General features: G+C 51.7%; 1 protein-coding gene across 1 annotated transcript; it reads left to right on the forward strand.

The window, feature by feature from the left end:
* Positions 1-27,564, forward strand: Phgdh (phosphoglycerate dehydrogenase). Its single transcript, XM_087897714.1, has 12 exons — positions 1-254; positions 9,669-9,820; positions 11,132-11,197; positions 13,181-13,235; positions 13,339-13,437; positions 19,161-19,293; positions 19,919-20,067; positions 20,912-21,064; positions 24,193-24,325; positions 25,316-25,446; positions 26,303-26,540; positions 27,284-27,564. The coding sequence occupies exons 1-12, from the start codon at positions 117-119 to the stop codon at positions 27,436-27,438; spliced, it is 1,602 nt and encodes a 533-aa protein (XP_087753840.1). The 5' UTR covers positions 1-116; the 3' UTR covers positions 27,439-27,564.
* The last annotated feature ends 183 nt before the right edge of the window (positions 27,565-27,747 follow it).

Here is a 27,747-nt window from a genome sequence, read left to right on the forward strand (position 1 = left end):
GGGAGCGGGAGCTCGAGAACCCTGCCCAGTCACTGGAGCCAGAGCCCTCTCGGCAGCTTCCTGACCTAAGTGCTTTTGCCCCCCAGAGCAACTGATTCCGAGGCCTCGCTCCAGCAATGGCCTTCGCAAATCTGCGCAAAGTGCTCATCAGTGACAGCCTGGACCCCTGCTGCCGGAAGATCCTGCAAGATGGAGGGCTGCAGGTAGTGGAGAAGCAGAACTTGAGCAAGGAGGAGCTGATAGCGGAGTTGCAGGTAAGGCGAGCCAGAGACGAGCGAAGTCACTGGGCATCTTGATGGTCAAACCGGCTGACCTCACGGGTGCCAGGGCTGCCCTCCCCTGTCATATCTATTGTTCCGGGGCTTTCCGAGATTGGGAACCAGCAGAGTGAGGGAGGAAAGGCGAAGAGGAATGAAACGGCCCCGGGCTGCAAGATGCAAACTTTGCGTGCTGTTTGCAACCGCGTGTTTCTCGCAGGCGCTGCTAAGTACAGCTGCTCCCATCTGGTACCGAGGGATGCCAGAACCGCTCCGGAGCCTTCGTGCCCCGCAGCCCAGGCTGCAGGCTCCCGGCTCGGGGTGCTGCACGCGGAGACTCGTGCATGGGGACCCTTCCCCCCGCCCGGGGCAGGCAGCTGGGATGGGGGCAGGGGGCGCTGGCTATGCCAATGCCTGTCCCGTGGCATCTGTGGCAGCGAACTCGCACCGCCTTTCGTCTGATGCAAGACCTTGGCGCGCTTTCCGGGGCCCTGGGCCTCCGGGGAGCGCTCGCGGGATTCAGGGCGGGCCAGGGGAGCAGCCAGAGCCCCGTGCCGCCCACGCGGCCGCCCGCCTGGAGTCGGCCTCCACAGTCGGCTTCATCGCCGATCAGGACCTACTTCACTTCATCAGAATCTTGTCCCATGCACGGGTTACTTCTACCAAGTCTTCAGAACAAACCTCTGATCCTTATAACTTAGTCTTTCCCTTACTTGAAAGAAGGTTTTGCTAAACTGGGTGACGTTGATCAGATATAGAGGGCTTATTTTGGGAGCACCTTACTCCAGTTCCTGCCCTTTCTGCGGATCGGATCCATCCAAGTATGCTGTCTCCTTCGCTGCCTCTCAGCCGTCCTGCCCCACGCCCCAAGTTCCATGTGCTCCGTTCAGGGCTTGCAGCCAGAGCGAATGAACGCCTCCTCTTGGGCAGGCTGAGAGGCCTTTAACCTCAGGGACCAAGTGGGGTTGCTCTGGCTGCCCTGGAAACTGTCTGAGCTGACTTGTCGGTTTCTCCCAGGACCCTGCCCCGCCTTCAATCCCGTTCCTCTGGGGAGCTGTTATCCGAGTGCCTGCCCAGCAGCCCTTATTCGCAGACTCTTCTGGTCCTGGTCGTTAAGAAACTTGTAGGAGTCTAAGCCCGGTGGCACACAGCTGTAACCCCAACACTTGGGAAGCCTAGGGAAGGAGGAGGCTCCTCAAAATGGATCCCCTGGGCTGCCTGAGACCCTGTCTCAAAAAGAAAGAAAAAGAACAAAAAAAGAACTAGCTGGCTCATGCCTAGCATTAAGGAGGCTGAGTCGGAAGCATCCCTGTGAGTTCGAGGCCAGCCTGGGCTACAGAATGAGCCCGTGTTCGGAAAGCATGACGAGAAAAGCAAAGAAAGGAAAGTTTGTAGGTTTCTTGGCGAGCAGGGCCCATCACTGAGGCAACTGCTCAGGCGACAGTTTTGAGACAAGCGGTGGCACCTGCTGGAATGGGAAGTGCAGGAGAAGGGACTTGCTTGGGACTGTATGGGTGGGCGTGGCTCAGGATGCGACTCTTAAGAGTGGGTAGTAGTGTCAGTGGAGCAGTTGCTGCAGGCTCATCCTTCTCACCCGGTGTCAGTGACCTTGGCTCAACATCTAAGCAGTGGCCAGGAAGGCTGTGGAAAGGCTTTCGGGGAACCATTGGCTGCAGTTGGAAGGCTTTGCTGTTTTGAAATGTTATAGCCAATAAAGCGGCAGGAATGGGGGGGGGGGGCGCGTGAGATGGGGGAGGGGCAGGCCAGGCCTCACCAAAAACCTGGAAGCTTGGGAGCAGGAATATTGTGCTAAAAATGCAGGCTGCTTTCAAGCAACGGAGATGCTTGCCAGGCAGGAAGAGGTGGGTGCCGGCTGACTTGACTGGCTGGCCCCCGGAAGAGCTCTCAGCCGTCAGTCGGCCTTGGCACAATACCCAGTTCAGAATGCCAATCAATCTTGGCTACCTAGAAGAAGGACCCCTCACTTCCACCCTCCCTCCTCACTTTATCTCCTCCTGGCAGTGTCTCCTTTCTGCCCTCCCCCATCTTAATCTTTGCAGAGAGAAGCCAGGGTTTGCCCCTTTGCTGGAGCTGGCCTGTGCCGCTTCGTATCCTGGGCAGGCTGCTTGCCCTCAGCCCAGGAAGGAGGACCAGTCTCTCTCTCCGCTAGTGACCGACTGCCAGTCATCAAATCACAGCACAGCGGGCCCTGAGTTTCCTAAGTCATGATCAGCTTGTAGAACACAATAGAGGCAGCAGTGCTGGGAGTGTCTTCTTCATGTATGGGTACCCGACATGTGTGTATGTGAGTATATGAATATAAAGACACAGATTAGAGATAATCTTCTTTTTTTTTCATCAACATAACATCATTATTATTTTGATGGGGAATCTTTTTTATCTGTTAGCTAGCCTGGTTATTTCCCGAACCGAGTTAACGTCGTTATTTGAGACAGGGTCTCACTGTGTGTGTGTGTGTGTGTGTGTGTGTGTGTGTGTGTGTTGCGCATGCATACAACTGAGTCCTCTGTAAATGGTTAATTTTTAGCTGGGTGTCAGTGAGACACAGTGTGCCCTGGCTGTGGTGAGAAGGCCTGTGTAATCCTCCCACACTTGAGAAGCTGGAACATCAGGATTGCTGCAAGACCATCTCAAAAAAAAAGGGGGGGGGGAAAGAAAAGAAAAAGGAAGAAAGAAAAGAAAGGAAAAAAAGGGTGGCAAAGGGTAATGGCTCCTGCGTTTAATCCCTGCACTCAGAAGGCAGGTGAACCTCTGTGCTCCAGGCCAGCCCGGGCATACCTGTATTCCCTACAACCCAACAGAGGAATCACCTGGAGAGCTGCTGTACCCTATGCACTAAGTGGTAACAGTAATAGAATTACCCACAAGGCCAAGCTCATCCTCTTGGGAAAGGAAGCCTGTGTGAACTTGAAGAAAGGGAGTGGGGCTAGGTTCCCACTGAGTTAGTGTCGGTTTTTTTTTTTTTCTGGGACAGACATAAATCAAGCAGACCAGTGTTTCCTCGGGCTAAAGCCTGGGAGTGACGAAATGTGTAGGCAAATGTGGAACGTGCGCATTCTGGTGAAATGTAGGCAAAGAGCCATGGAGGCGCTTGTATCAGGGTTGCTTGCATTCCCAGTTGGCGAGTGTCAGAGAGGAAAGAGCAGACACTGGGGCTGGGGGGAGGGGGTAAGAGGATTTGATTTTGAGGGCCTTAACCTTACATTCTGCCCCTTCCCAGTGTTGGAGCACTGGGGTAGAGTCCTGGATTACAGGCATGCATCATGCATGAAGGAAAGCATTGTAAGCCAGCACTACACTAGGAGTTTGGTAGGTGTGAACCTTTGGGTTGTCCAGTGGTTTGTACACACAGAAGAGGGAGGGGTGCCCCCAAGGGATCTGTGAGGGTTGAGCTATGGTCCTAGGGAAGGGTCAATGGTGTTCAGGCATGCCGGCGGTTGGGGTGGTGGTGAGCACTTAGCCCAAGGTGGGTTGACTGGTGGACTCCTGTATGTTTGTACTGAGTAAGTCAACGAAATGGCTTCTAGCTGATGTTGTAGGAGGCAAACTCTGACCAGTGTTGGCTCTAATGTAGATTCTGGGTTCTTGGGACATGCCAGCTGTGGATGCACATGTGTGCCAGTTCTACCAGAGAAGCCTTGGGTTCATCAGAGCCAAAAGCTGGCTGGCACAGGGTGATGGCCCCACAGAACAGACCCAGCCAGCGAGAAGAGAGCACTGTTGCTATGCTTGTCCTTGGGGGCTGTCAGAGAAAGTGGACCACTGGGACCCCTGCATCCTCTGCAACCACTGTCTCCGGCGGGGGGTGGGGGGTGGGGACGTCCTCAATCTGGGGCTGCCTTGGAGGGAGTACTGAAGTCGGGGGCGGGGGGGGGGGAGATGATTGGGCAGGTTACCTTGAACAGGGCAGGGTCTGGGTTTGGGATCACAGAAAAGACAATGGGTAGGAAAGTGGCTCCTTATCTGTGCTTGTCAGTTGGACTTGGACCCTTCTCCCAGGGTTGGCCAGTTCCAGGGCAGGTTTAATATTTTGGTGTGTTAGCAATTACCTAAAATGTGCTTGCGACTGCAGAGGAGGATTCTAAGCCTCCAGCCGCTGCCCAGTTGCCCTCCGCAAAGACTGCGGGGCAGCGTTCCCCCTCCTTTCCCCACATGCTCACCATCGGGGAGTGGTCAGTTTTCTCTTCACCAATAGGAAACCTGAAATGAACATCCCAAATTTTACTTTTATGTGTATTTTATTTTGCCTGTCTGTATGGCTGTGGACTGTGTGGGTGCCCTAGTGCCCGAGGAGGCCAGAAAAGGGCATTGGATCCTTGGGAACTGGAGTCACGGATGTCTGTGAGCCATTACATAGGTTCTGGGAATGGAATCCAGGTCCTCTGGAAGAGCAGCCAATATTCTTAACCGCTGAGCCATCTCTTCTCCAGCCACGTGAAATGAACTTTTAAAATTCACCTTTTTTTCCCTCTTTTGAGGCGCGGCTTCATCAAGTACCTAAGGCCAGCAGCCTCCTGAGCCTGCTCAATTTACAATTTTTTTGTTTAAAAATTTTATCTTTCTATCTCTATCTCCCTGTGCACGGGAGCTGGAGGTGCAGAGTGGGGGAGGGGCAGGCAAGGGGCAACCTTCAGAGGTCAGTTTTTTTCCTCCCAGCAAGGGACCTGGGTGCAGGATCCCAGGATTGCCGAGCAAGCATTTTTTCCAGCTGAGCTCCTGTTTGGTTCTTCTACTGTCAGGATCTCACACTGTAGCCCAGGCTAGTCTCAGATCTGTGGCAATCTTCAGGCTGCCGTGTGTGAGACTTGTAAGTGCAAACCCCAGCAGCTAGGCTTGGCTTCACTCCCCTTACACTCAGGCGTTGCTGTGTCTTTGCACAGGTCTGCATTGCCAACCTGTGCCTTCACGGATGTTTAGTTGAGTTCTGCTTTGAAGGCACGTGGTTATTTTTGGTGGTGCACTGGGTTTTCTTCCCATGTCAAGGCCATTGTCTTTCATTCTTTTTTTTAAAAAAAATATTTGCTTATTTATTTATTATGTTTACAATATTCTGTCTGTGTGTATGTCTGCAGGCACCAGAAGGCACCAGACGTCATTACAGACAGATGGTTGTGAGCCACGATGTGGTTGCTGGGAATTGAACTCGGGACCTTTGGAAGAGCAGGCAATGCTCTTAACGACTGAGCTATCTCTCCAGCCCCGTCTTTCATTCTTTTTATGAGACATTTTTCCATATAGAGGTTTACATTTAGAATATGGCCATGATCTTACAGTTTCTGAATGTGTGTCTTTTTTTTAAATAGAAGACTCTGTCATCCCAAGAGCTTAAGAAATCCCAGTATACACTTCTCTGCAGTGTTTTATTTTAAATTTCTTTAGTTCATCTGGATTCTTAAAATCTAAGCATTTCCCTCTAAATCTTCTCAGTACTGCTGTTCAGTCTTTCTTCTCCCCATCTCTTGGGTTCTTGCCTTTGTAAGTTCCTGCTTCTGTGAGTGTTAGTGTTGCTATTTGTTTTGAAGACCATGGCTTGCTCTGTCACCAGGCTGGTTTTGAACTCACAACCTCCCTGCTCTCGTCTTCCCAGTGCCTGGATATTCGTCACCTTGCCACGCCATGGATCTGTTTGTCTAGGTGCCTGTTTCTGTTGATTTCCCAGCATGCTTGTTATGTTTCTCCCGATCCTTCCAACATTTTCCCCTTTTCCAAAATCTACTGGAGTTCCTTAGTCACTCTTATTGATCAAGTTGATGTAATGAGTGTTTCATCATCAATAGTTGCTAGTCCATGACCTAGAGGCCGCGACCTAGAGGACACGACCTAGAGGCCTCTTTGTTCTGTTTTTGTTTTGTCTTTGTTCTGTAACTGTGAACTGTGTCTTCATGGCAGCCTGGTTGGGTGAGTAGTTGAAGACCCCAGACCCTTGTTGGGAACCTCAGCGGCTTTCCTGGAGGGACTGTAGCATTTTGACAGTGTCTCTGTGGATGCTGCCTTTGGAAAATGGCTGCGAACTTGGACTCTAAGAAGGCTTGAGCCCGACCCAGCTTCTTCCAGGGTTGGATTATTGTCTGTAACATGGAGACCATGAACTAGGCTGTTGAGAGGCCCAGTGCTTAATGTAAAGTACCCTTTGATTGTTTGTTTGTTTGTTTGTTTGTTTGTTTCTCTGTGTAACCGTCTTGGCTGTCCTGGAACTCTTTGTAGACCAGGTTGGCCTCCAACTCGTAGAGATTCACCTGTCTCTGCTTCCCAAGTGCTGGGATTAAAGGTGTGTGCCACCAGCGCCGACGTAATGTACCCTTTTTTTAAAAATCATCACTATCAACTCCCCACTCCTCCGAGCCAAGGTATTTTCCAGTTTGTTTTCGGCCCCTCCCTGGCTGTGGCTCTGACTCTATCGTTTTGACATCTTGTCTGCCCACCAGTTCTTGGGGCTGATTTTAGATCTATAACAGTGACCTAGTTCAGGTTACCTCTCGAAGCCTGTTCCTTGACCAAGAAAGTGGGCATGATGGGGTCTGTTCTTGGTGTGGTGGTGAGAGCAATGCGAAGCAGCCCATGGAGATGCTAACATGGCTTACTTATGCAGCACTGAGCCCCCCAACGGGGCTGTGGAGAAAAGGGAGGGGTGCCAAAAATATTACAGATAAATGCTGAATTAAAAAACGTTGCTTTTGGGCTGGAGAGATGGCTCAGAGGTTAAGAGCATTGCCTGCTCTTCCAAAGGTCCTGAGTTCAATTCCCAGCAACCACATGGTGGCTCACAACCATCTGTAATGAGGTCTGGTACCCTCTTCTGGCCTGCAGGCATTCATGCAGACAGAATATTGTATACAAAATAAATAAATATTAAAAAAAACAAACAAAAAAACCCCGTTGCTTTAAGTCTTTAGGTCTGCAGGCCACGGGGAGAGCAGCTGAATACCGGGCATCTGGAGCTGAGGATGGAGGTTTGGTTGGTAGAGAGTTTGCCTAGCATCCATCGCCGGCCTCCATCCTCACTATGTCATAAGATGGGTGTGGTAGTGAGCGCTGGACATCCCATCCCTTAGGAAATGGAGACAAGCATCAGAAGTTCAGAGCCATCCCCGGCTACATAGTAAATTCAGAGCCAGCCTGATCTCACGAAGCCGTGTCTCAGAACGAAGGGGAAGAGGATGAGATGGCTCTTTTGAACTTCTGAGACACAACCTCCCACAATAAGGGTCAGAGCAATAAGGAGGTGTTAGAGAACAGACATCTGTCAAATCCAGTCAGAGGCAGGGGATTCTTTTCTTCGGAGGAGCCAGTGTGGCAGGTCAGTGTGCCAGGAGCAGTGTGCTTTTTCTGACTGGGCCCTGACTAGTGTTGGGCTAGGGTGCTAGAGAGAAGTCGGGGCACCCTCTTGGCACATGCTGGTATTGAGTGTACCACTAGGGCAAGTGCTGGCAGATTTTGGTATATCTGTCATCGAACTTTTGGGCCTGGATGGTTTCTTGGTCGTCTTACCTACTAGTGACTTAGCTAGGGGAAGAAAGAAAACACTGGGACCTGGGGGATGGTGGTAGAGGTTTACAGAACTGACTGGGTTTTAGGGGATCAGGCGGCAAAATGAACTTGGGACACGTGGGAAGGTTTCGTGGAATCTCCTGCTATCTAAAGCACAGCCACTGAAGGGCTTGAAGTGTCTTCGGGTGGCCTAATGGAGCTCTGTGGGCAGGCACAGCCCTGACCAGACCAATGTGGGTACCTGAAGCATCAGTAGCTACAGAGAAGTGATTCTATAACTATTCTTATACTTTTTTTTTTAAAGCCGGGTCTCATGTTGCCTGGACTGGCCTTGAATTTTGTCACTATAGATTCTACAACTGCTCTGGACTCCGGAGCAGTCGGTCCATTCCAGCATTTACGCCACCCCTCCCCCAGCATCAATACCCTTTGCCACAGCACAAGCTTCACCCCCTCTCTCCCCAGCGGAGAGAAAAGAGCTCTGACCTTTAACCTGTCCACACTTGTTCCTCAGTTCCAAGCTTGTGCACAGTCAATGCAGTGTGGGGCTCACCCTCGAGCCGACTTTGGGGGCCTGTCTCCGTCTTCAGAATCCATGAGTGGAAGAGAGATGCAGGAAGGTCTCCATAGGACCTGGCAGAGAACGCCTCTGGGGAAACCGGATGTGAAGGGCCCTTCCTCCAGCCCTCTTACATGACCTGTGGAGGAGGTTTGGGATAAGGAACGGGGTGACTTGTCACAGTGACCTGCCTGAACTTTGGCCTCTGGGACTTGCTGTTTCTTTATTTTTGGTGCTTTTTTTTTTTTATTGACATTTGCCTTGTTGTTGTTTGTTTGATCTATTTTTACTTACTGATTAATAATTAGGTAGTCTGGCTCAAACATGTACTCTTCGGGCCTCAGGCCCTCACGTGCTGAGGTTACAGACATGTGCCTGCCCCCATAACCAGCGGCTTAGCACCTTTACAACATTTTGTGCTGGCCTGAGGCCACCCATGTAGGACAGGGTGCGGGCGTTTTCACCTGCTACCTCTCCTGGGGCTTCCTGTTCTGTTTGGTCGAAGAATGTCCTTCCTCAGGAAAGACAGCGTGTCTTTTTGAATGACGCCAAGTCGGGGGTCTCTTGGCCCAGCTGCGATGGTGAATTCATGGCATGCATATTTTTAGTGGCTGTTGATTGAGCCTCTGAGCAGCTGCAGAGGACGACACTTAGGCTTAAGCCCCCCTCCCCCGCTTCCTGTGGGTTCTTGTCTCAGGAAGCATTTTTTTTCGTTTTGGCAGGCATGTCTTCCATTCATATTGCTTACTCATTCAGCATTTACAGACTGCCTTCCAGCTGCCTGGCCCAGGGGCTCGAGGCGTGGATTCCACGTCTGCTCTTCGGCCGTCCGATGAAGAAAGGGATGGCCAGGTGCTCTACCTGCCTGTCTTGTTTGCGCCTCGCACACCTGAGACTGGAACCCACATCCCTCTCGGATCAACACAGCTTAGAGTTGAGCCCAGGCTAGACCGACATGTGTAGACGTTGCCTTTTCTTTCTTTGGAATTCACCTTTGGAGCAAAGATACATCCAGGACTGTTAGTGTGTGTGGTGCTGACTAGGACACGTGTCTGGTCACACTGGATGGGTTATCCCTTGGCTACAGGTACTTATTGAGGGACCATCTAGGGAAAGATGAGTCAAATGCCTCGCGCCAGCAGGCTGATGCTGGAGTGTGCTGGCACGGCACTTGTAGAGTCATGTCAAACTCCATGTCAAACCTGTGCAGGGTGTAATTCGACAGTACGCCAAGAAGGCAGAGCTACCCGTGAGCGGCGTTCATACCCATCGGGAGTGTACCAGAGGCTTCAGGTACCTCACAGAACAGCTATATAAACCTGGATATTTCTTCCCCTCCCCAGGACTGCGAAGGCCTTATCGTTCGGTCAGCCACTAAGGTCACTGCTGATGTCATCAATGCAGCCGAGAAGCTCCAGGTGGTGGGCAGGGCTGGCACAGGCGTGGACAATGTGGATCTGGAGGCCGCCACGAGGAAGGGCATCCTAGTCATGAAGTAAGTTGTGGAAGCTGAGGATGGGTGCGGAGACCAATAAAAGAGAGGGGAAGAAATGCTGAAATAGGAGCCAGGCGTTAGGCCTTTCGGAGCGCTGTCTGAGCTGGGCCCTGGGTCCCTATGATGGTGACCAGTTCAGCTTGGTTTTTCCAAGGCTGTGGTCCGCAGTCTCTGGATATGGAACTCACCCACACATCTGTAGCTTAGAGTAGGAATCGGAAGACCATAGGTAAAGATTTCCTGGTTTCCAGCCCGAGCCTGGCTCTTCCGTTTTGCTAGCTCTGTGGTCCTGCCCCTTGTACAGATGCATGTGCTTTCTTGGTAGAGTGACGTCTCATGTTGTCTCTTCCTTTATTTTCCTGCACCGGTCTGAAGTGAAGAGCCCAGTTTCTCTTCTAGCACCCTAGGCCCCAGAGGAGAGGGGTCCCTGTTAGCGCTGTGTTTGTAGAAGCTCGGGGCAAAGATCATGGCCAGCAAGCCACTAGAGCACTGTCCTGCTGCAGGCTCCTGGGTGGTATAGCTAGTCCAGGCCCACTCTGCTGACTCCCAGTCCTGCTGTGCCTCCCCCTGCCCCAGGAGGGTAGGGGTGTATTGACCGTACGTATGCCCACAGAGGTCAGTCAGTACCTGATGTGGAAATGTTAAAGGATAACCCCTTCTACCTGGTCCTGCACAATCCTCCAGCCCCGCTTTTCCCCCAGCCCTGGCTGCTTGCTAGTGGGAGAGCTGGAAACTCTGTTGTCTTTCACAATGACAAGCTCTTGGAGTCCTTTTGTTTTTCAATAGCGTCTCTTAACTCCTGTAACCTTCTGGAGATGAACACACCCAGTAGAGGAAGCAGGAGGATGAATGGTGTTAGGTCTGGGGAGTTGTCAACATTATTCTGGTGTTTTGTTTGTTGTTCTTGAGGAGTAGGCTTTTTTCTCAGTTCAAAATAGATTAAGAAGGAGAAACCAACCAAGTGGAAATAAAGACATGAGCTTTGTTCCTAGTACAAGCCTGGAAAAGTGACGATGAGGGCTATCCGACAGCAGGCTGGCCTGAAAGTCAGAGATTTGCTCAGAGGTCTCCCCAGGAAGGATCAGAGGGGCATGGAGATGGATGGGCCCTGAAATGAAAGAGTACTGAGCTGAACCACCCACCCATCCACCCACCTTCCCATCATGGGAGGTGCTTCCTGCGGGCGGCCCAGGTAGCCTGGTTCTTAGGGCCACAGAGGATCTGAGAAGCCAGAGTGGGAACTCGGGGCTGGAAGCCTAGTAATACTGGGTTTATCTGAGCCCACTGACCTCTCTTCTGTTGGGTCTTTAGCACCCCTAACGGAAACAGCCTCAGTGCTGCGGAACTCACCTGTGGGATGATCATGTGCCTGGCCAGGTAAGTCCCTGACTTCTCACGTGACCCAGACACCCTCTGGTAGGTCAATGATTACCACAAGCAAACAGACCTAGGGAAAAGATACAGCTGCAGGGGCACACAGATGCCCCGGAGCTTCTCGGGTCATTTGGAAGTAGGCACGGGAGGCTGGATGCTAACTCCAAGCGCCAGAGAGTGTACACAGTTTCCCCTCCCTTCCTCCGACTCACGACCACGCCTCATGCCCAATGGGTACTGTGCCTTCTCTAGTCCGCAAACCTTGAGATGCTCTCTGTACCCTGTAACCTCAGGTGCCATGTGTGCCCAGATTACTGCCAACTTGTTAAGCCTTGAGATTTGGGAGTTTAGCTCTTGTAAATCCCATTCAAGAGACTCTGGATTGAGCAGCTGGGCGTGGCCCCCAGCGTTGACCTGACTCTGTCCTCTAGGCCTATATTGTACCTATACAATACATACGAACTCACCCTAAGGCTCCAGGCAGTTGTTTGGCAGACAGGACACACCCACTTAACAGGCTTCTCTCCTGTTTCTGTGACATGGGTTTTCTAGCAAAATGGGGCCTGAAGCTGTTACCTGTCCCTTTGAAGAGCCAGGCAGTGGCTAGCGCTCTTGCTGGGGCCTGAGGCCTGCTGTGATTGCAAAGTTCTTTCTTTCCTATCTTCTCCCTCCTGCTGGGGGAGTTGACCTTCCCTCTACTTCTCCCTGGAGTCCTTCATAGCAGCGCAGACTTTGCACTGGTCAGTGAGGGGAGGATGGGGCTAGGGAGCAGCAAGGACTGCAGACACAGCAGAAAAGCTTCAGCTAGGAGCATCCCCAGGTCTCCCAGGATGTCCGGACTGGGTCTCTCCCGGGAGGATGGTACAAGCCCATGACGCTAGTTTTGCTTCTGCTGTTAATCTCGGTGGTATATTTATCTGTTAGAGTCAAAGAAGAGTCCCCCAATACCACTTCCGGCCCCTACTCCTGAGGTGCTGGTTTCCCTCCCCTGCCAGGGCCAGCTTATCTAAAGGAGTAGGCAGGACACTGTGGTTTAAAGAAGGCTGTCCTCTCCCAGCCTCCCTTGCTGACTTTCCTCATTGAGGATGTGCATGAACCAAGACATCTGTACCCTGCTGGGGAGGAAGCACCTGACTCATAAGCTAGTGGGCATTCTGCTCTTGAGGCTGCTCCCCTGTGACTGGCTGAGTGCCTCCTGCATGCAGGAGCGAGCGCCTTCATTCAGGAGAGGAGTAGTGTGGGGCCGAGCGCTTCTCAGGGCGTCCAGCCTAGAAAAGGTCTGTGTTCCCAGATGTGGTTTTGGTGACATGTCCTACTGTGTGCATCTTACCCTTAAATCCTAACAGTGCCCTAACTGCCACTTTCTCTGTTTGGTCCAGAAAACAAAACAACACAAAACATGGCAACTCAGACCTGCCCAGGCGCCAGTAGAAGGAGTTAGTCTGTAGTGGGGCGGGCGGGGGAGTCGGGGGAGCAGGCAGGATGGTGGTGGACATGTTGGAGGCATTAGGATCATTTAGGGCAGAGTTGAAGGGTTTGGATTGTAGCACCTGTCTGCCTCAGGTTAGCTCTCTTGAGGTTTAAGAAGGAAAGATCAGCCGCCCTTCCCTTGGAAGCAAGAGAAGTCATCAAGAGTGGTCCTGATAAGGACGGGAAGAGTTCCTCCAGTTGTTGGAGCATTTGTCCCCATAAACTGTGCAAGTCTGGCAGCTACTTACAGTAGAAAACCTCCCAAACCCACTCCTTCTCCTTGTCCTTCAGTGGTTGAGGTAGATCATATTCTTCTGCCAGCCTCCTGGCTGGAGACAGATGTCCTATGGTCTTTCTGTCCCAGCTCCCCTTACACACAGTGACCCTGAACCTGAGCCCCCATGCCCCTAGTGAGTGAGTGTGGTTCCCAGGAGAATGACTGACAGATGGTGGCTATGCTGTGCTGTCCTGGCGCCATATTCAGGATGACCCACTGAACGGGCTGTGTTCTTCCAGGCAGATTCCCCAGGCGGCGGCTTCCATGAAAGATGGCAGATGGGACCGGAAGAAGGTAAGCTGTTGCCTTGCCTTGCCCCGCCCATTTGGGCTCAGCTCCCAAGCCCCACTCTTGGTCCTGACTTGGGCGCCTTTGCCTTTTGCCTGTCTGGTTGCAGTTCATGGGGACAGAGCTGAACGGAAAGACACTGGGAATTCTTGGCCTGGGCAGAATTGGAAGAGAGGTGGCCACCCGAATGCAGTCCTTTGGGATGAAGGTAAGAGGCTTCCAGGTTCCTCTTTGGACCTTGGACCTTTCTGAAGCAGCATTGGAAGAGAGAGCAAGGCTTGAGGGAAGATCTATACATGAATCTCTAGGACTTCTTATCAAACAAGCAGTAAAGTCAGGGAGGAAGGGATCACTAACTTCTGTTGGGACATCTGAACTCAAAAGCTGAGAGTACTCAATACAGTCCCTCAGCTCCCGGGTATCAGTAGCCCCGAGTCTTATTGGGCCAGCAAATGTTCTTCTGTGATACACATCCTTTCCCATCATACTACAGGGCCTCCTGGTTTCGCTATATCTCCTCTCTGACAATTTAGAAAACAGATTTATAGCCTACTGCCAAGGCGGTTGTTGTCTTTCTGTCCTTCCTATCTCCCTCACTACCCCAGCAAAGATTAAAGATGCTAATAGGTGGGCATAGTGTCACATGTCTATAATCTCAACATCTAGGTGCCTCTGGCAGGTGGCTCGTGAGTTCAAAGCCAGCCTGGGTTGACTAGCAAGATCCTTTCTTTAAAATGCATGTACGTTTGTTTGCATGTCCTGACATGAGAAATGACTAGACAGCTTTCTTGCTGTCTCAGAAGTCATTTTGGACCTCTCTTTTCCAACTCTGGGAGCCAGGAAATTCCTGGCTGGATGAAGGTTGGTGTTCAGTACAGGTCTGCTTAGATAGGCCAGACAGCTAAAGACAGCTGAATGGGTGCCAGCGGGCATCCGCATTTAATGTGGTTGTTGAGGGAATTACAGGGATTACGGGTCATGCAGCAGCCAGAGTCTTTAGTTAAACATTAAGAAAATTGTTTTGACAACAATCAGTCCTTCCAGGTCTAGGAAACCTTACTAAGAGCTATTATAGAGTTTCCCTTTCTCTTCTCCTCGCTCTTCCCATGGTCATCACCCCTCCTATCTTATCGCTAGAACGGAAGTTATGGGTGGAGACTGACACCCACAATTTGTAAGAGTGTGCCTAAGGACTAACTGAAGGGATGGTGTCCCAGACCCCAGGGCAGCATCCCATTCTGCCACACTGAGTGTCGTATTTATTTAAATCACACATCTTCCTAAAGCCTCAGGTATATATATTAGGTCCCTGAGAGAACTGGGCCTGGCTCAGCAGGAAGATAAATCTCAGCACAGCCCCTGCAGGTGGAGGGGACAGAGAGGGCCATGAGTTACTACAAATACCTTTTCCTCCTTCTTCTTTTGGGGAGAACCAAGGTCCAGATTTATCCCATGAAGAGTTATGAACTAAAAACTAAGGACCATGTTTCAGCAGTGCTGAATGCATGGAACCAACCAACCAAGCATTTCATTGGCATGCAGTGGCTTGGGGACCAGCAGTGAGGCTCTCCACCACCCCGTGACTCCCATTGTCCCCGGGGTGTCAACACCCAGACTTTTCTAGCGGTAGAACAGAGGCCTTGGCAGTAGCTGAATCTAGCCAAAGAGCCCTGTTTTGTTTCCCAAATAATAGCGGTGAGAGGGGAGCCTACTCAGCCACCTGCTAATGCCCAGCTGCTCCCCCACCTGCAGGTGTTGGCCATGTGGGGCCTTGAGCATCAATGTCAAGAAGTAATAGATTCTTCTCAGTCAGGTATTTGTTTCAAAGAGATCTCTAGAACCTGTTCACTTTACTTCTGGTCTGTAGCTTTGAGTGTATCGTCACACATAACATGCTTGAACATGTTTAGGATAGAGTCTAACTACGTAGTTCAGGCTAGCCTCAAACTTACGAGTACTGGAATTATAGGCATGCATAGCCATATCTAGCCACGTTTAACTCCAACCAGGACTTTGAGGGTATGCTGTCTTTATTGGGGTTCTTCTGTCTGGATGTCTCTGAAGGGTCACTCCTGCCTGTCTCGGTTTTGAACCATTCCTTGTAAACCCCTAAAACATGGCTTGTGGTGCCCTCCCTCTTCAAGCCCCCTGACCACCCTGCGACGTTCCTGGGCTTTAGTGGACATCTTGGGACAGAGATTCTGCACCATCTAAGCTCCTGTCTGTGTCTTCAAAGCCACAGAAAGCAAGATAACATAGTTCTAAGTATCTAGACGAGGAAACAATGATCACATTAAGAAATTATATTACTGTGTGTGCATACACATGGTCGCAAGAATGTACACATGCGCCCTGGTGCACATGTGGAGGTCAGATAGAGTGCGAGACCTGACTGTTTCTACCATGTGGGTTCCAGGGATTCAACTCCAGGCATATGCCCTGGTAGTAAGTGCTTGTGCCTGCAGAGCCATCTCATAGCCCTGAGACCAATCCTTATTAAACTCATTTTCAGACTAGTCTTGTTCCCTTTGAAAATAATAATTTAACTGGTAAAGCATGGAGATTTGTAAATATTTCTCTACCTAGACAATTTTTACATATGGGAGTTTTGTTGGGTTGGTTTTGGGGTTCCAGGCCTTGAACCTGGAGCCTCACAGAAGCAGACAAGTTGCTATACCCCTGAACTACATCATCAGCCCCTTTTATTATTTTGTCTTGAGAATGGGGTCTTGCTGAATTACCCAAGGTAGCCTTGAACTTAGGACCCTTTGGCCTTGACTCCTAAGTGCTGAGGTTGCAGACATGTGCCAGGATGCCCAGCTTAAAGCACTGTTCTAAATTATGTAATAAATGAATGCATTCATGAAGATAACGGCCTCCCCACATCAACCTCCCAGCACGAGCCTCCTCTTAGTGGCACCAGTTTGGCATGTGCCACCCCAGATTGCATTCTCTGTGTGTACACAGATTGTGTACTATGCCCAGAGAAGGTTGCAGGTCTGTGCAAAACACAACGTTGCATATGGTGTTAAGGTAAAAATATAACTGGACCTACTATGTTTTCAAGCTTCGGTGAGAATACTGTGGTATGGATTATTGGCTGTTCCACCAGAGATGCACATTGAGGGCTCAGCAAAGGCCTCTTCCGTAATCCCTGTGGGAATAAGCTGCATCCCCCCGCAATGTGTAGGGTTCAAGGAAGGCCCCTGTCAGGCTGGAGGAAAATAGTCCATGGTGGCGGCCCAGAGCACTGCCTTAGCCACCATCCTCACCCATAGCCCGGACCAGGCATCATTTGTGGATTCCAGAAAGCAAGAAGAGGTAGTTAGAATCTGGCCAGGTGTGGTGGAGCATGTTTGGAACTCAAGACTGAGGGAGAATCAAGAACTCAGTGCTAGGCTGGACTGCATACTGAGATTCTGCCCCAAGTATACAGAAGAGTTAAGTCCTAAAACGCGGGAAGGCTGGAATGGTTCTCTTCCTCACAGGAAGTTTGGTTAGAATGTGTATCTCAGTGTCTATATGAGGGTCTAAAAAGCTACTAGGCAGATTTGGACTTTAGAAACATTTGGAAAACACCTTTGCGAACCAAATAGTGGCTAACAGTGTTGTGTTTGGTGGAAAAGGTAATATGACTTGAACAGCAGCATTAAAGAGGAACGGATTCCAGGGCCAGGTGGGTGACACACAGGTCAGCCTGTAGCCTGCTGGTGACCTTATACTCCGTTGTTACCTTGAACTTCTCTTCAATGTGTTGCTAAATAAGAGCTGTAGTTACTGATGCAACTTGTTTATGCTGGCATCTCTCTGAGAGTGTGTAACCAGGCCCCGGCCGGCTCAGAGCTGAGCCCTGTGCTTCCTTACCAGGGTCCCATCAGCATCTCTTAGCGGAGGGAGTCTTTGCGACCCGTGTCCTCAGCACCTGAGGCCCGGCGGCCATTGGTGTTTCCTGGCTAGCTTCTGTTTGCTAAGGTCAGCTGCATCAGTTGCGGTGCTCACAGGAAACTGAGGGCCCAGCAAGGTCATCTACAGGCTCAAAAGTAAAGACAAGGAAGTGGGAATCCACTCACGTGTTCTGGCTTACAGGGCCACCACTGTTTCCACCCGTGGCCCACATTAAATCCCTAAGCGACCACTGCTCTGTGACACAAACTACAGCCATTTTCTAGGGCAGGCAGCTCTTACCTCAGAAAAAAACTATTATTGCTATTTTAGTTCAGATTTTTACTCTTGCATTTTTTTATTGTGTGTGCATGTGAGTGTGTGTGCGTTATAGTATGTGGAAGTTAGAGGACAAGGGGAGTTAGTTCTGTCTCTCTACCATGGGGGTGCTAGGGATCAAACAAGTGGTCGACCTTGGTCCAAAAAGAGTAGAAAAGATCACAGAGTGCTGTGAGCTCACTCAGTCGCATGTGGCTTTGTGATCTCTGGTGTTCCTTTCTACCCTCACTGCACATGAGAAGAAAACACATCTGGGTTAGAGATGAACGGGGTCATTGTTCTCGTTGTCTCTGGCGCCAGCAGACAAAGACGAATTGTAAGGATGAGGCCAGGGATTCATCTCTCCCCTGAGTATTCCCTTCTCTGTCCAGAAGCAAATGGACTCCATCGGAGGGCAATAAAAATGTCTGAATAGGCCTTCAAAATATGTGTGCCCTTGGTGCTCCGCGCTGTGCTCCTTAGAGGGTCCCAAGAAGCCGTGTCTTTCCTCCAGCCTTCCCTGGTGGCTGGAATGGGGGAAGGGAGCTCCCTGGCTTTGCTTAGAACAAGGCTAATGATGCCAAATGTGGCCCCAAAGCGTTAACCTCTTCATAACCATTTGGGTGTTTTTCTTTTTCTTTCCCCAAAGCTCTTAAGTGTAAGAAAGAAGTCTTTGTATCATCTGTCGAAAGGCAGGATCTGTAGCTCCCTAATTTCAGGTGCTTCCCACACCATGTAGCAGAGGACCCAAAAAGCACAGGAAGGGGAAGAATTCCTCCCCACAGAGGTAGCAACCGCTCAAGGAGGAGGCCTCATTTCTTCCCTGTCTTCACCTACATCTGGGTCCACTATGGAGATATTCTTGAAGAATTCAGGGTGGGGTTCTCTCAAAATAGTTTTTGCTTTAGTGCATGGTAGAGCAGCGGGTAGCTGAAGTCATCTCTCCAACAGCTCTTATATTGGAGTCCTCACCCTTCTAGAGGACCCTGACATGGCTGGTAGCAGCGGAGGAAGGACTCCTGGCTCCAACCGTTTCTTGGATGCTGCAAGCACACCTGCCTCCGAGGACTGCCCTGCCTTTGTTATTCTTAGGGCTCTAATACATTTTTCTCCAAAGTCAGACTTGCCCATAGAGCTGAGCTCAGGAGGGAGGCCTGGGAAGGCCTCTTAGGTAGATCAGGCAGAGAATGCTTAGATCTTGGTTATTGTACACCACCCCCACATACCTGTTTCCTACATCTGCGTGGCTGCTTGGGCAGGACCCTTGCTGGGACTTGGAAGAAGCTGAACCTGTGCTCTCTGGCCTCTGTGGACAATGCTCGCTCACTCCTTCCCCAGCCCATCACCCTCAACCCTAGACACCTGCTGGCGTAGCCTGGACAGTGGGCCTAGTGGTCATCCCTGAGCCCTTCCTCACCAGCGCTCCTGCCTCAGCTTCCGGGTTCCGCTTTGTCCAGCCACACATGAGCTGCCCCTGCATCTTGAAGTTGGGTCCTGGTGACAGGCAGCCTTCCCTTGTCTGACTGTGCTCCCGGCTAGTTCTGCAAGCTCCCTCCCATTGATCTGCAGCAGGCAGGAGAGCAGCCCTAAGCGCCCTATATTGTCCTGAGAGTTATACCAGAGGATTCCGTTAAGCTTAATGTGGTGCCTACTACTAGCAAATGGTGCGGTTGCTGACAATACCAACATCGATGGTTAGGGTGCCTTCTCCTTTCTCTCGCTTCTGACCAGACTGTAGGCTACGACCCCATCATTTCTCCAGAAGTCGCGGCCTCCTTTGGTGTCCAGCAGCTGCCGCTCGAGGAGATCTGGCCTCTCTGTGATTTCATCACTGTCCACACCCCCCTCCTGCCCTCCACCACAGGTACGCTCTTAGTGTGGGTTTAGATGCCATTGAGTGTAGACAGGGACCTACCGAGGACCCGCTAAGCACCGTGGCTCTTTGTCGCAAGTGCTTGCCGCCGATGGAGGAGGCTGAGCTAGCTGAAAAAGCAAGGGTCTGGGAATGAGCTGGGCACAGATGCAACTAGCGTCCCGTGTGGAGGCTTCATGGCACCCTGCAGGGGTTTTTTGGTTTTTTTTTTAAAAAATATTTATTTATTTATATTTTACGTACATTGGTGTTTTGCCATGAGTGTTGGGTCTCCTGGAACTAGAATTACAGACAGTTGTGAGCTGCCATGTGGTTGCTGGGAAGTGAACCCGGGTCCTCTGGAAGAGCAGTCAGTGCTCTTAACCACTGAACCATCTCCCCAGCCCGGTTTTTTGGTTCTTGAGCCCACTCAAAGCACGCTCATCTCCAGAACTTCCTGAGTCTAACCCGTATCTGGTACAGAGTCTATGATCTCAGAGCGTCTCTGAAGACAGGTGAGAACAAAGTACCTATCCAGCAGAAAGGAGACCTCTGGGGAGAGGTGGCTTCATGGAACCGGTGCTGAGAGAGCGGGTCAGGACCCGCCACAGTGGGCGACGCCTCCTCTCTCTTTCAGGCTTGCTGAACGACAGCACTTTTGCCCAGTGCAAGAAGGGCGTGCGAGTAGTGAACTGTGCTCGAGGAGGGATTGTGGATGAAGGTGCCCTGCTCCGCGCCCTGCAGTCTGGTCAGTGCGCTGGTGCCGCCCTGGATGTGTTCACAGAGGTAAGTGCAGCCTCCGTGTCAAGTTGGAGGGGAAAGGTGAGGAGCCGAGAGGCCACAGGCAAGCAAAGGTAGCGTCTCGCTGGACAGTAGCTCACTGTTTCTGGCACGGAGGAAGCTGTGCTGCCAAGAAACAGGCCTGTGGTTCTGAGGAGGCCTTTTCTCTGCGGTCTTCTGCAAATCCCCGGGCTTAAAATAGGACCCTTTCTTGGTCAGGCTGTTGCTGTACTGGTAATTTGGGGAAGACTGAGATAAACTGATGAGGCTAGGGGTTCTAGACATGGACACAGGAGTTAGTGTGCCGTTTCTGATACTTTAGTCAACCCTATGGCCAATGACACGGCCTGCCTAGTACCCATTAGCATTTCTCTCTCTCTCTTCCCTTCCTAGGAAGGGCCAGAAGCCCAGAGGTGGATGGCAGTCCCCAGTGGACCGCTCTTCCAGCATGTGCAAAGGTTCAGCTCCAGCATAGAGTGCGGAGTGCACACCTCCACCAATTCTGTTGGCCCGCTCTCCTCAGAGATGCTATCTCCGCATCAGGGATCCTCGGTGTGGCCCGGGAGAAAGAGCGTGGCCTTTGGCGTAAATGCAGGTCCTAGCTGTGAGACTGTGGCAGGTCACTTGGCCCTCTCTGAACCCCATGACACTTGTCTATTCCCAGCCAGGGTGCATGGTGTATCACCAGCTCCCCTGTATATGACCATCTTCCTCATAATGCACCATCCTCTTCTGCCATTAGGAGGCCGGGATTCAAATCGTTGCAATTCTCAAAATTCATTGTGAACAACAGCAGAGAATTTATAATATAGCCAGTCCATGGTCAACTTAAAGGTCTCTCTCTGGGCAGGAGCCACCACGAGACCGGGCCTTAGTGGACCACGAGAATGTCATCAGCTGTCCCCACCTGGGTGCCAGCACCAAGGAGGCCCAGAGCCGCTGTGGGGAGGAAATCGCCATCCAGTTCGTGGACATGGTGAAGGGGAAGTCTCTAGCAGGAGTTGTAAGTATCTCTACATGGGTCTGGGGTGAGTCCGGGAAGAGAGCAGACACAGCAGCTTGGGGTGGACAGACTCAGCCCTGGGAACGGAGCCCAAGGCTGTACTTGAGTTGACTCACAGGGAGCAGCTCCTCTATAGTCTTGATAGCCAAGGCCTTGAAGCCAGGAGCTGGGTTCTGAGCCGTTATATTGTAGCCTCGCTGCAGAGATTGTGAGCCTTCCCAGGCTCAGCACCAGTGAAGGGCCCCTTTGTTGTCCACATGCCTTGGGAGGGAGGGTGTGTTGCCGGGGTGAGGGAGCAGGGCCCAGTGTGTGTGTGTTGGGGGGGGGGGTATGCTCAGCACTGCAGCGTGTCCGTGGTCAGAGCTCACCCTGCCATCACCCACCAGTCTTGATACTTTCTAAAACCTTTGCTGTGTTAGTTAGCCCCCTTGCTTAGTCTGGGGAATGCCAGGCACCCCCTGCTCCCCTCCCACACACACATGGGGGTCCAGTAGAGGACACAGAACTAAGAAAGCACAGCTCTTCCTGAAGGCTTTCTCCCCGCTTCACCAATGCTTTCTGGGCCTTTGCAGCGCTGCCTCCTTTTTTTGCTAGCCATGTCATTTGGGTGTCTTTGTTTGTTTGTTTGTTTGTTTTTGAGGCAAGGTCTCACTATGTAGCCCTGACTGGCCTTGAATTCAGGGATCCCTCTGCTTCCCAGGTGCTGGGACTAAAGGTGTATGCTGCCACATGCATTCTTATGTGCTATCATGGGTTTGTTATCTGGTTAGTGCTGAATTCTAAGATCTCTGAGAACCAACAGGCTGACTATGTGAATGCCCCAGATATGTAACTGATACTCTGCAAGAAACAGTGGATAAGACTGGGTGAGTGAGGAGGGGCTCGTGCCTTCCTGGGTGACTCACAGCCTGGAGAGAGTCACTGGTTGGGACAGAACTGTTTTAGGAAGGACAGTTTCACTCAGTCGGCCTTTGTCTAGTTAGATGGCTCCGTTCTGTAAACAGTCAGGAGGCCCTTTGGTCTGTAGTGATCAGGGGGTTCCCTGAGGGCCAGTTGTGGTGTGAGAGCCTGCAGAGCCCATGACAACCAGGTGACACCGGCCAGCCCGTCTTCTCTTTCCCCTACACACCACATTGGCCCCTTGAGACCACACCCCTTTTTCCTACCCATCTGGCTACCCAGTGAGTTTCTGAGCAGGTGACTTTGATTAGGGTCCTGGCTGAACTCTCCAACCAGAGAATGAAGACTGAACAAAACAGACCATGTCTCCCGCCTCAGCTGATGGCCTGCCTTGGGCAACCTGATAGAGCCCGACCCACTCAGCTTCTTCAAAGGCGGGCTTCTGCCCCCTCCATTGGAACCCTCTGAAGTAGCCACCTATCGTGAGGTGGCGGTGAGATCACATGATGTTTTCTGACAGGCTGCTTCACACAAACTCCACGGTGTACAAAGACAGAGGGCTGCCATCCTATGTAAGATAGGAATCTCCTTGTCTCACAACCAAGTTAGCAAATTGAGCTCTCTACCCCAGCTGCTGATAGTCTTTGGAAAGAAATGTTTGTGTCAGGAGAGGAAATTCCTCCCTGACTCGTCCTGCGTCTTCTCCAGTTCTCTAACTGCAGCACAGATGAGCCCTGGGGCCAGGCCGGTTTCCAGCGGCACCTGACTCTGCCCTGGTCATCTTGCTATTTATTTTTCAAGATGGATCACTGCACACCCTTTTACTTCACAGAAGTATATAGAAGCAAGCCCTTCCCGGGGCTGGGCTGTGTGGCCTCTGGTGAGGTGTGAGGCCTGCTTTGGGGTTTCTTAGCTGAGCCTTTCTGCTCTGAGTCCGCCCCCTAGTCTTCCGAGTCCTCCGCTTTTCCTCCCTATATCTCTGCAGCTTCTGACTCTTCTAGTGATAACTATGAAAACAAGAACAGAATTATTACATTTTTCCCATCTCATAGCTGCTTATTTGATTCTTTTTTCATCAAGCCCAAGTTTTTGTCTGCTTGCCAGTGGGGTGGGGATGTGACTTGTAGAGTTTTCTTCGGTAGTTACAGTTGGCCTGGAACTCGGGGAGCCCCTTCCCTTGGCCTCCCTAGTGCTGAGATTATGGGCAAATTTAAAACCCAGATTCCTAATTAATTCCTTCTTGCATAGATTCTTTCTAAGTAGCCTCAAAGAAATTGTTAATGCCTGACTGGGAGCCAAAGCATCTGGAGCCACAAAAGGGAGCAGGAATTTTAACCTCAGAACAAGGAAGCTCTGTTATTAGGTCCCTGGGAGGAGAAGGGAGGTCCAAGCCCTGCCTGTACTTGGGATGTCCAGGGCCTTTCCAATCGACTCTGGCTGCTCAATTTCCCAGCATGCCTCTGCATACTCAACATAGGTGGCTGTTTGAAGCATACTAGAGGCTCATTGGAACTGTCTGAATCTGGTTTTATATGTTATGGTAGCCGAGCATAGTGTTCAGTGACAAGTATGGGCAGTCGCTTCAAATAATCAGAATAGAAAATAAAACGAGCCAGGCATGGTGGCTCACCCTATAAGCCTAGCACTCAGGAGGTCTGCCCAGCTGAGCTATAGAGTAAAGCTCCTTCTCGAAACAACCCAAAAAGGGCAAATTAGATCGCCCTCTCTAAGAACTACTACTCTGCTTCCTTATACCTGTGACTGGCCAGAAGAGGGCACCAGACCTCATTACCGATGGTTGTGAGCCACCATGTCGTTGCTGGGAATTGAACTCAGGACCTTTGGAAGAGCAGGCAATGCTCTTAACCTCTGAGCCATCCCTCCAGCCCTGACTTCCGTGTTTTACTGAGCTGTCCAGACAGACCCCTGTCCATCATATAGGAAGTCCGTCTCCCACAGAGGGCGCCAGTACCAGTGCTGCTCAATAGAAGAAGCTAGGCTTCCGGCCCCTGTTCTGGCTGCACAGTGCAGCCGAAACTTTCCTCTGTGTGCCCTCGGGCTCTGTAGCTCTTCTCACCTACAAGGGGATAAGTCATTGTTTGCTGGGTGATTGTCACCCATCTCCTGAGTTGCCCCTCCATGGCAGGCTGACTGTTGGCCATGTGGCCTTGATTTAGTTCCTCATTTGAGCAGGTTCTCAGCCTTACCCTGTCCCCCTCATTTTGCAGGTAAATGCCCAGGCCCTTACCAGTGCCTTCTCTCCACACACCAAGCCTTGGATTGGTCTGGCAGAAGCGCTGGGCACGCTGATGCATGCTTGGGCTGGCTCCCCTAAAGGGACCATCCAGGTGGTGACACAAGGTGAGTCCAGGTCCGGCTGCGCCTGCGGCATGAGCTAGGGGCCCTGCGGAGAGACGGGGAATAGGGACTGTGAACTCATATCTGCTCTGTGTGTCCAGTGCTCAGTGCAGAGCTAGTGGCAGACTCAGGGGCCTGCTCTGGGTACAGCTCACCCATGACAGAGGTGGGCAAAAAATGTATGTAAGCTCCCCAGGAAAACATACTTAATTTTCTCAGATCATGTTTATGCAGTGCTTTTAGGATAGACAAGTTTCCCATGCAAGCAAGACCAGAGAGTTTCGTATAAAAGATATTGGAATCTTTAGAGAATCTAAACCAGTCTAAACTATGTGAGTCTGGTTTTATCCGTGACTGTGTGCGGCTCGGTTGCCTTGATAGTGGGTCCACCACTCTGCAGACAGGGTTTGGTGCCTCCCTTCATCCTGTACCGGGCCTCCCCCGCATCCCCAATTGCCTGTTTGGCACCTGACACTTGGGGCAAGATCATGAGGTTGGACAGAGCAGGTAAACCCAAAACGCCAAGGTTATCAGGGATAGGCGGAGCCAGGGATGCCACGCCCACTGCCTTGGACTCTCAAGCCCTTCCCCCGACACACCCCTGATAAAACATAGCAGGACACTGGTCACATGGTCACTTCAGTGTCGCAGGTCTGCTTCTGAGCTTGCAAGGGCCTTCATCCCCAGCCACTTGGGGAGAACACAGTTTTCCAAGCATCTTCTGGGAAGACAGGCAGGCCAAGGAGATCAGTTGGGATGGTCTCAGTTTTGGAAGGGAGTTTCTCAAATTGGTTAAAATATCCTAGGCTTCTGGGCTTGCCCCAGCTGGCTTTTTAACACCCTCAAGGAATTACAGTGCCCATTGCAGCCTGCCGTTGGGGTCCCCAGGGCAACAAGAGCCTTGTTGCTGAGAGCTAAGTGCCAGTGGTCGCCTGCCCACTCCTGTGGTGCCTAGTGAACAATTAACTTTCGGGTAACTCTCTGTGTCCCCAGGAGCATCTCTGAAGAATGCTGGGAACTGCCTGAGCCCTGCGGTCATTGTCGGCCTTCTGAGGGAAGCATCAAAGCAGGCAGATGTGAATTTGGTGAACGCTAAGCTACTGGTCCAAGAGGCTGGCCTCAATGTGCGCACCCTCTTTACTCTGGGCACTGCTCTGCCACCCCTTGGGAGGGGGGCAGTCTTGTATAACCCAGGTTGTCCTTGAACTTCTGACCCTGCAGCTTCTACCTCCCAAATGCTAGGATTACAGGCGTGTGCCCCTGTGCGCTAGCTCTACCCCGCACTTTAGAAGCCTGTTCCCAGTTTCGCTCTTTGGGTTTGCTTCTTGCCACCTGTCTGCCTATCGGTGAGAGCCCGCCTTAATGCCTTCATCTGGGAAGGGAGCCACCATATGTTTGAGTGTAATGGAGTGAGCTCATACTTACAAAACTTATGGATAGATGGATAAATGGCCTGAATGGGAGGGTATAAGGCACCTCCTTTTCACAACTGAAGGAAAAAAAAAGCTGACTTAGGCTGCATCTAATAATGGAGCCGAGAGATGCTTGCAAACCCTGGGAACAGGTTCCTTCACCCTCTAAGCTTTCCTCTAGTGGCTTTCTCGCTCCCCTTTGGAATCAAAGACTATGTGGTAGCCAGTTGAAGCTGGCCGGAGTCCTAAGAACAGTGTCCTCCCGGTCCTGCCACATTTACCAACCCTTTCCTGCATCTTAGTCAGGCTATTGACTAAGAAGCTGATGCAGAAACTTTTCAGTGCTTGGTCTTCTGCTTCCCACTTCCCACCCTTCCTGGCCAGCCAGGCAGACACCTGGTCCTCCCTTTAGGGGGCATCTTGACTATTCTGAGAAGCTAAAGTCTGGAGACATGAGTCTCTCCCCATTTGTCTCTGTCCCCAGACTGCTGAGCTGGTGGCCGGGCTTGATTCCCTGCACATGGGTGTGATCGGACTGCTCAACTGTGCCTCTGTCTTCTCTCTGCAGGTCACTACCTCCCACAGCCCGGCAGCCCCAGGGGAGCAGGGCAGCGGGGAAGGCCTCCTGACTGTGGCCCTGGCAGGTGCCCCCTACCAAGCTGTGGGCTTGGTCCAGGGTACCACCCCAATGTTGCAGATGCTCAACGGAGCTGTCTTCAGACCAGAGGTGCCACTACGCCGGGGCCAGCCCCTGCTCATGTTCCGAGCTCCGCCCTCCAACCCTGTAATGCTGCCCACTATGATCGGTGAGGAGGCTTTGCGGGGGAGGCTGGCGGAGATAGGGTCTTTCCTGGCATTGGGCCTTTCTCTGTGCCTCGGGGCATATCTATATGTACCTCATGGAGGATCTTACAGAGCCATTTCCACAATATTAGAAAGGAAAAGCTCAGCCAGGGAGAGTGAGCGGCTCATCTGAGGTCACAGAGTAGTGTGGGCAGAGTGCCAGTTACCCCCGGTCATGGCACAGGTTCGCCATGTTCCAGTACACACTATATCCCTGGAGCTTGCCTCATGGATTGTTCCTTCTACGGGCTCTGGTGACCAGCCCAACAGTGTCAGAGCACAGGAGGTGCATGCAGCTCTGGTCTCCCAGGACCTGGACTTCTGAGGGTTCTAGGTCTCATCCAGGTTTGGCAGAGGATGCATCCCCAGACCCTGGGGGGACTTTATTTCATCATCTTTGCCAGCCGCCTAGAGGACGGTTTTATGATTATGTTGCTCCCTGGCTATTGGCCTAGCTCCCGAGTCAGGGTATGAGCTCCCCCGCCTCACCTGATCCTCAGGCTGGGAAGAGGCTGGCATGTAGAGGAAAGTCACCTGTCCTGCCGTGGCAGCTCCTTACTGTGGAGACCAGCGCCGCCCCCTCCCATCCTCCGCCCTTTGGCCTGGGTCACAGAAACCTGACATCTTTCTACTCTGAACTCTGGTTCTCTCACCCCTTCCCCCATGTGCCATGCTAACCCGGGCTTTCCTTTCTGCCCACCCCCAGGCCTCCTGGCAGAGGCAGGTGTACAGCTGCTTTCCTACCAAACCTCCAAGGTGTCAGATGGAGAGACCTGGCACGTCATGGGCCTTTCGTCCCTGCTGCCCAGCCTGGATGCGTGGAAGCCGCACGTGTCTGAAGCCTTCCAGTTCTGCTTCTGAACCTGGGACTCGGAGGCACCGGCCCCCTCGGGCTTTTCTGTGCTCTATAGGGAGAAGAGATCCAGGTTCCTGGGGCAGAACCTGGCCACCTGCCTGAAGTAACATCTAGTAAAGAGTCGAACACTACATGCGGTCATTATCCAGAAATCTGTGCGGTCATTATCCAGAAAAGCCAGCAGAGGGCACCCACGGGCTGCCTCTGGAGGTTTGGGCAGCTGACCAGTAACTGTGTGTAGAGGAAGGTTGGGATGTACAAAAGGCCTGAGCTTGGGTGCCCTGAAGATAGCCCCTCCCTTCCTTTCTAAGATT

The sequence above is a fragment of the Myodes glareolus genome, chromosome 17 (assembly GCF_982192425.1).
Source record: "Myodes glareolus chromosome 17, mMyoGla1.1, whole genome shotgun sequence".
Taxonomy (NCBI): Eukaryota; Metazoa; Chordata; class Mammalia; order Rodentia; family Cricetidae; genus Myodes; species Myodes glareolus.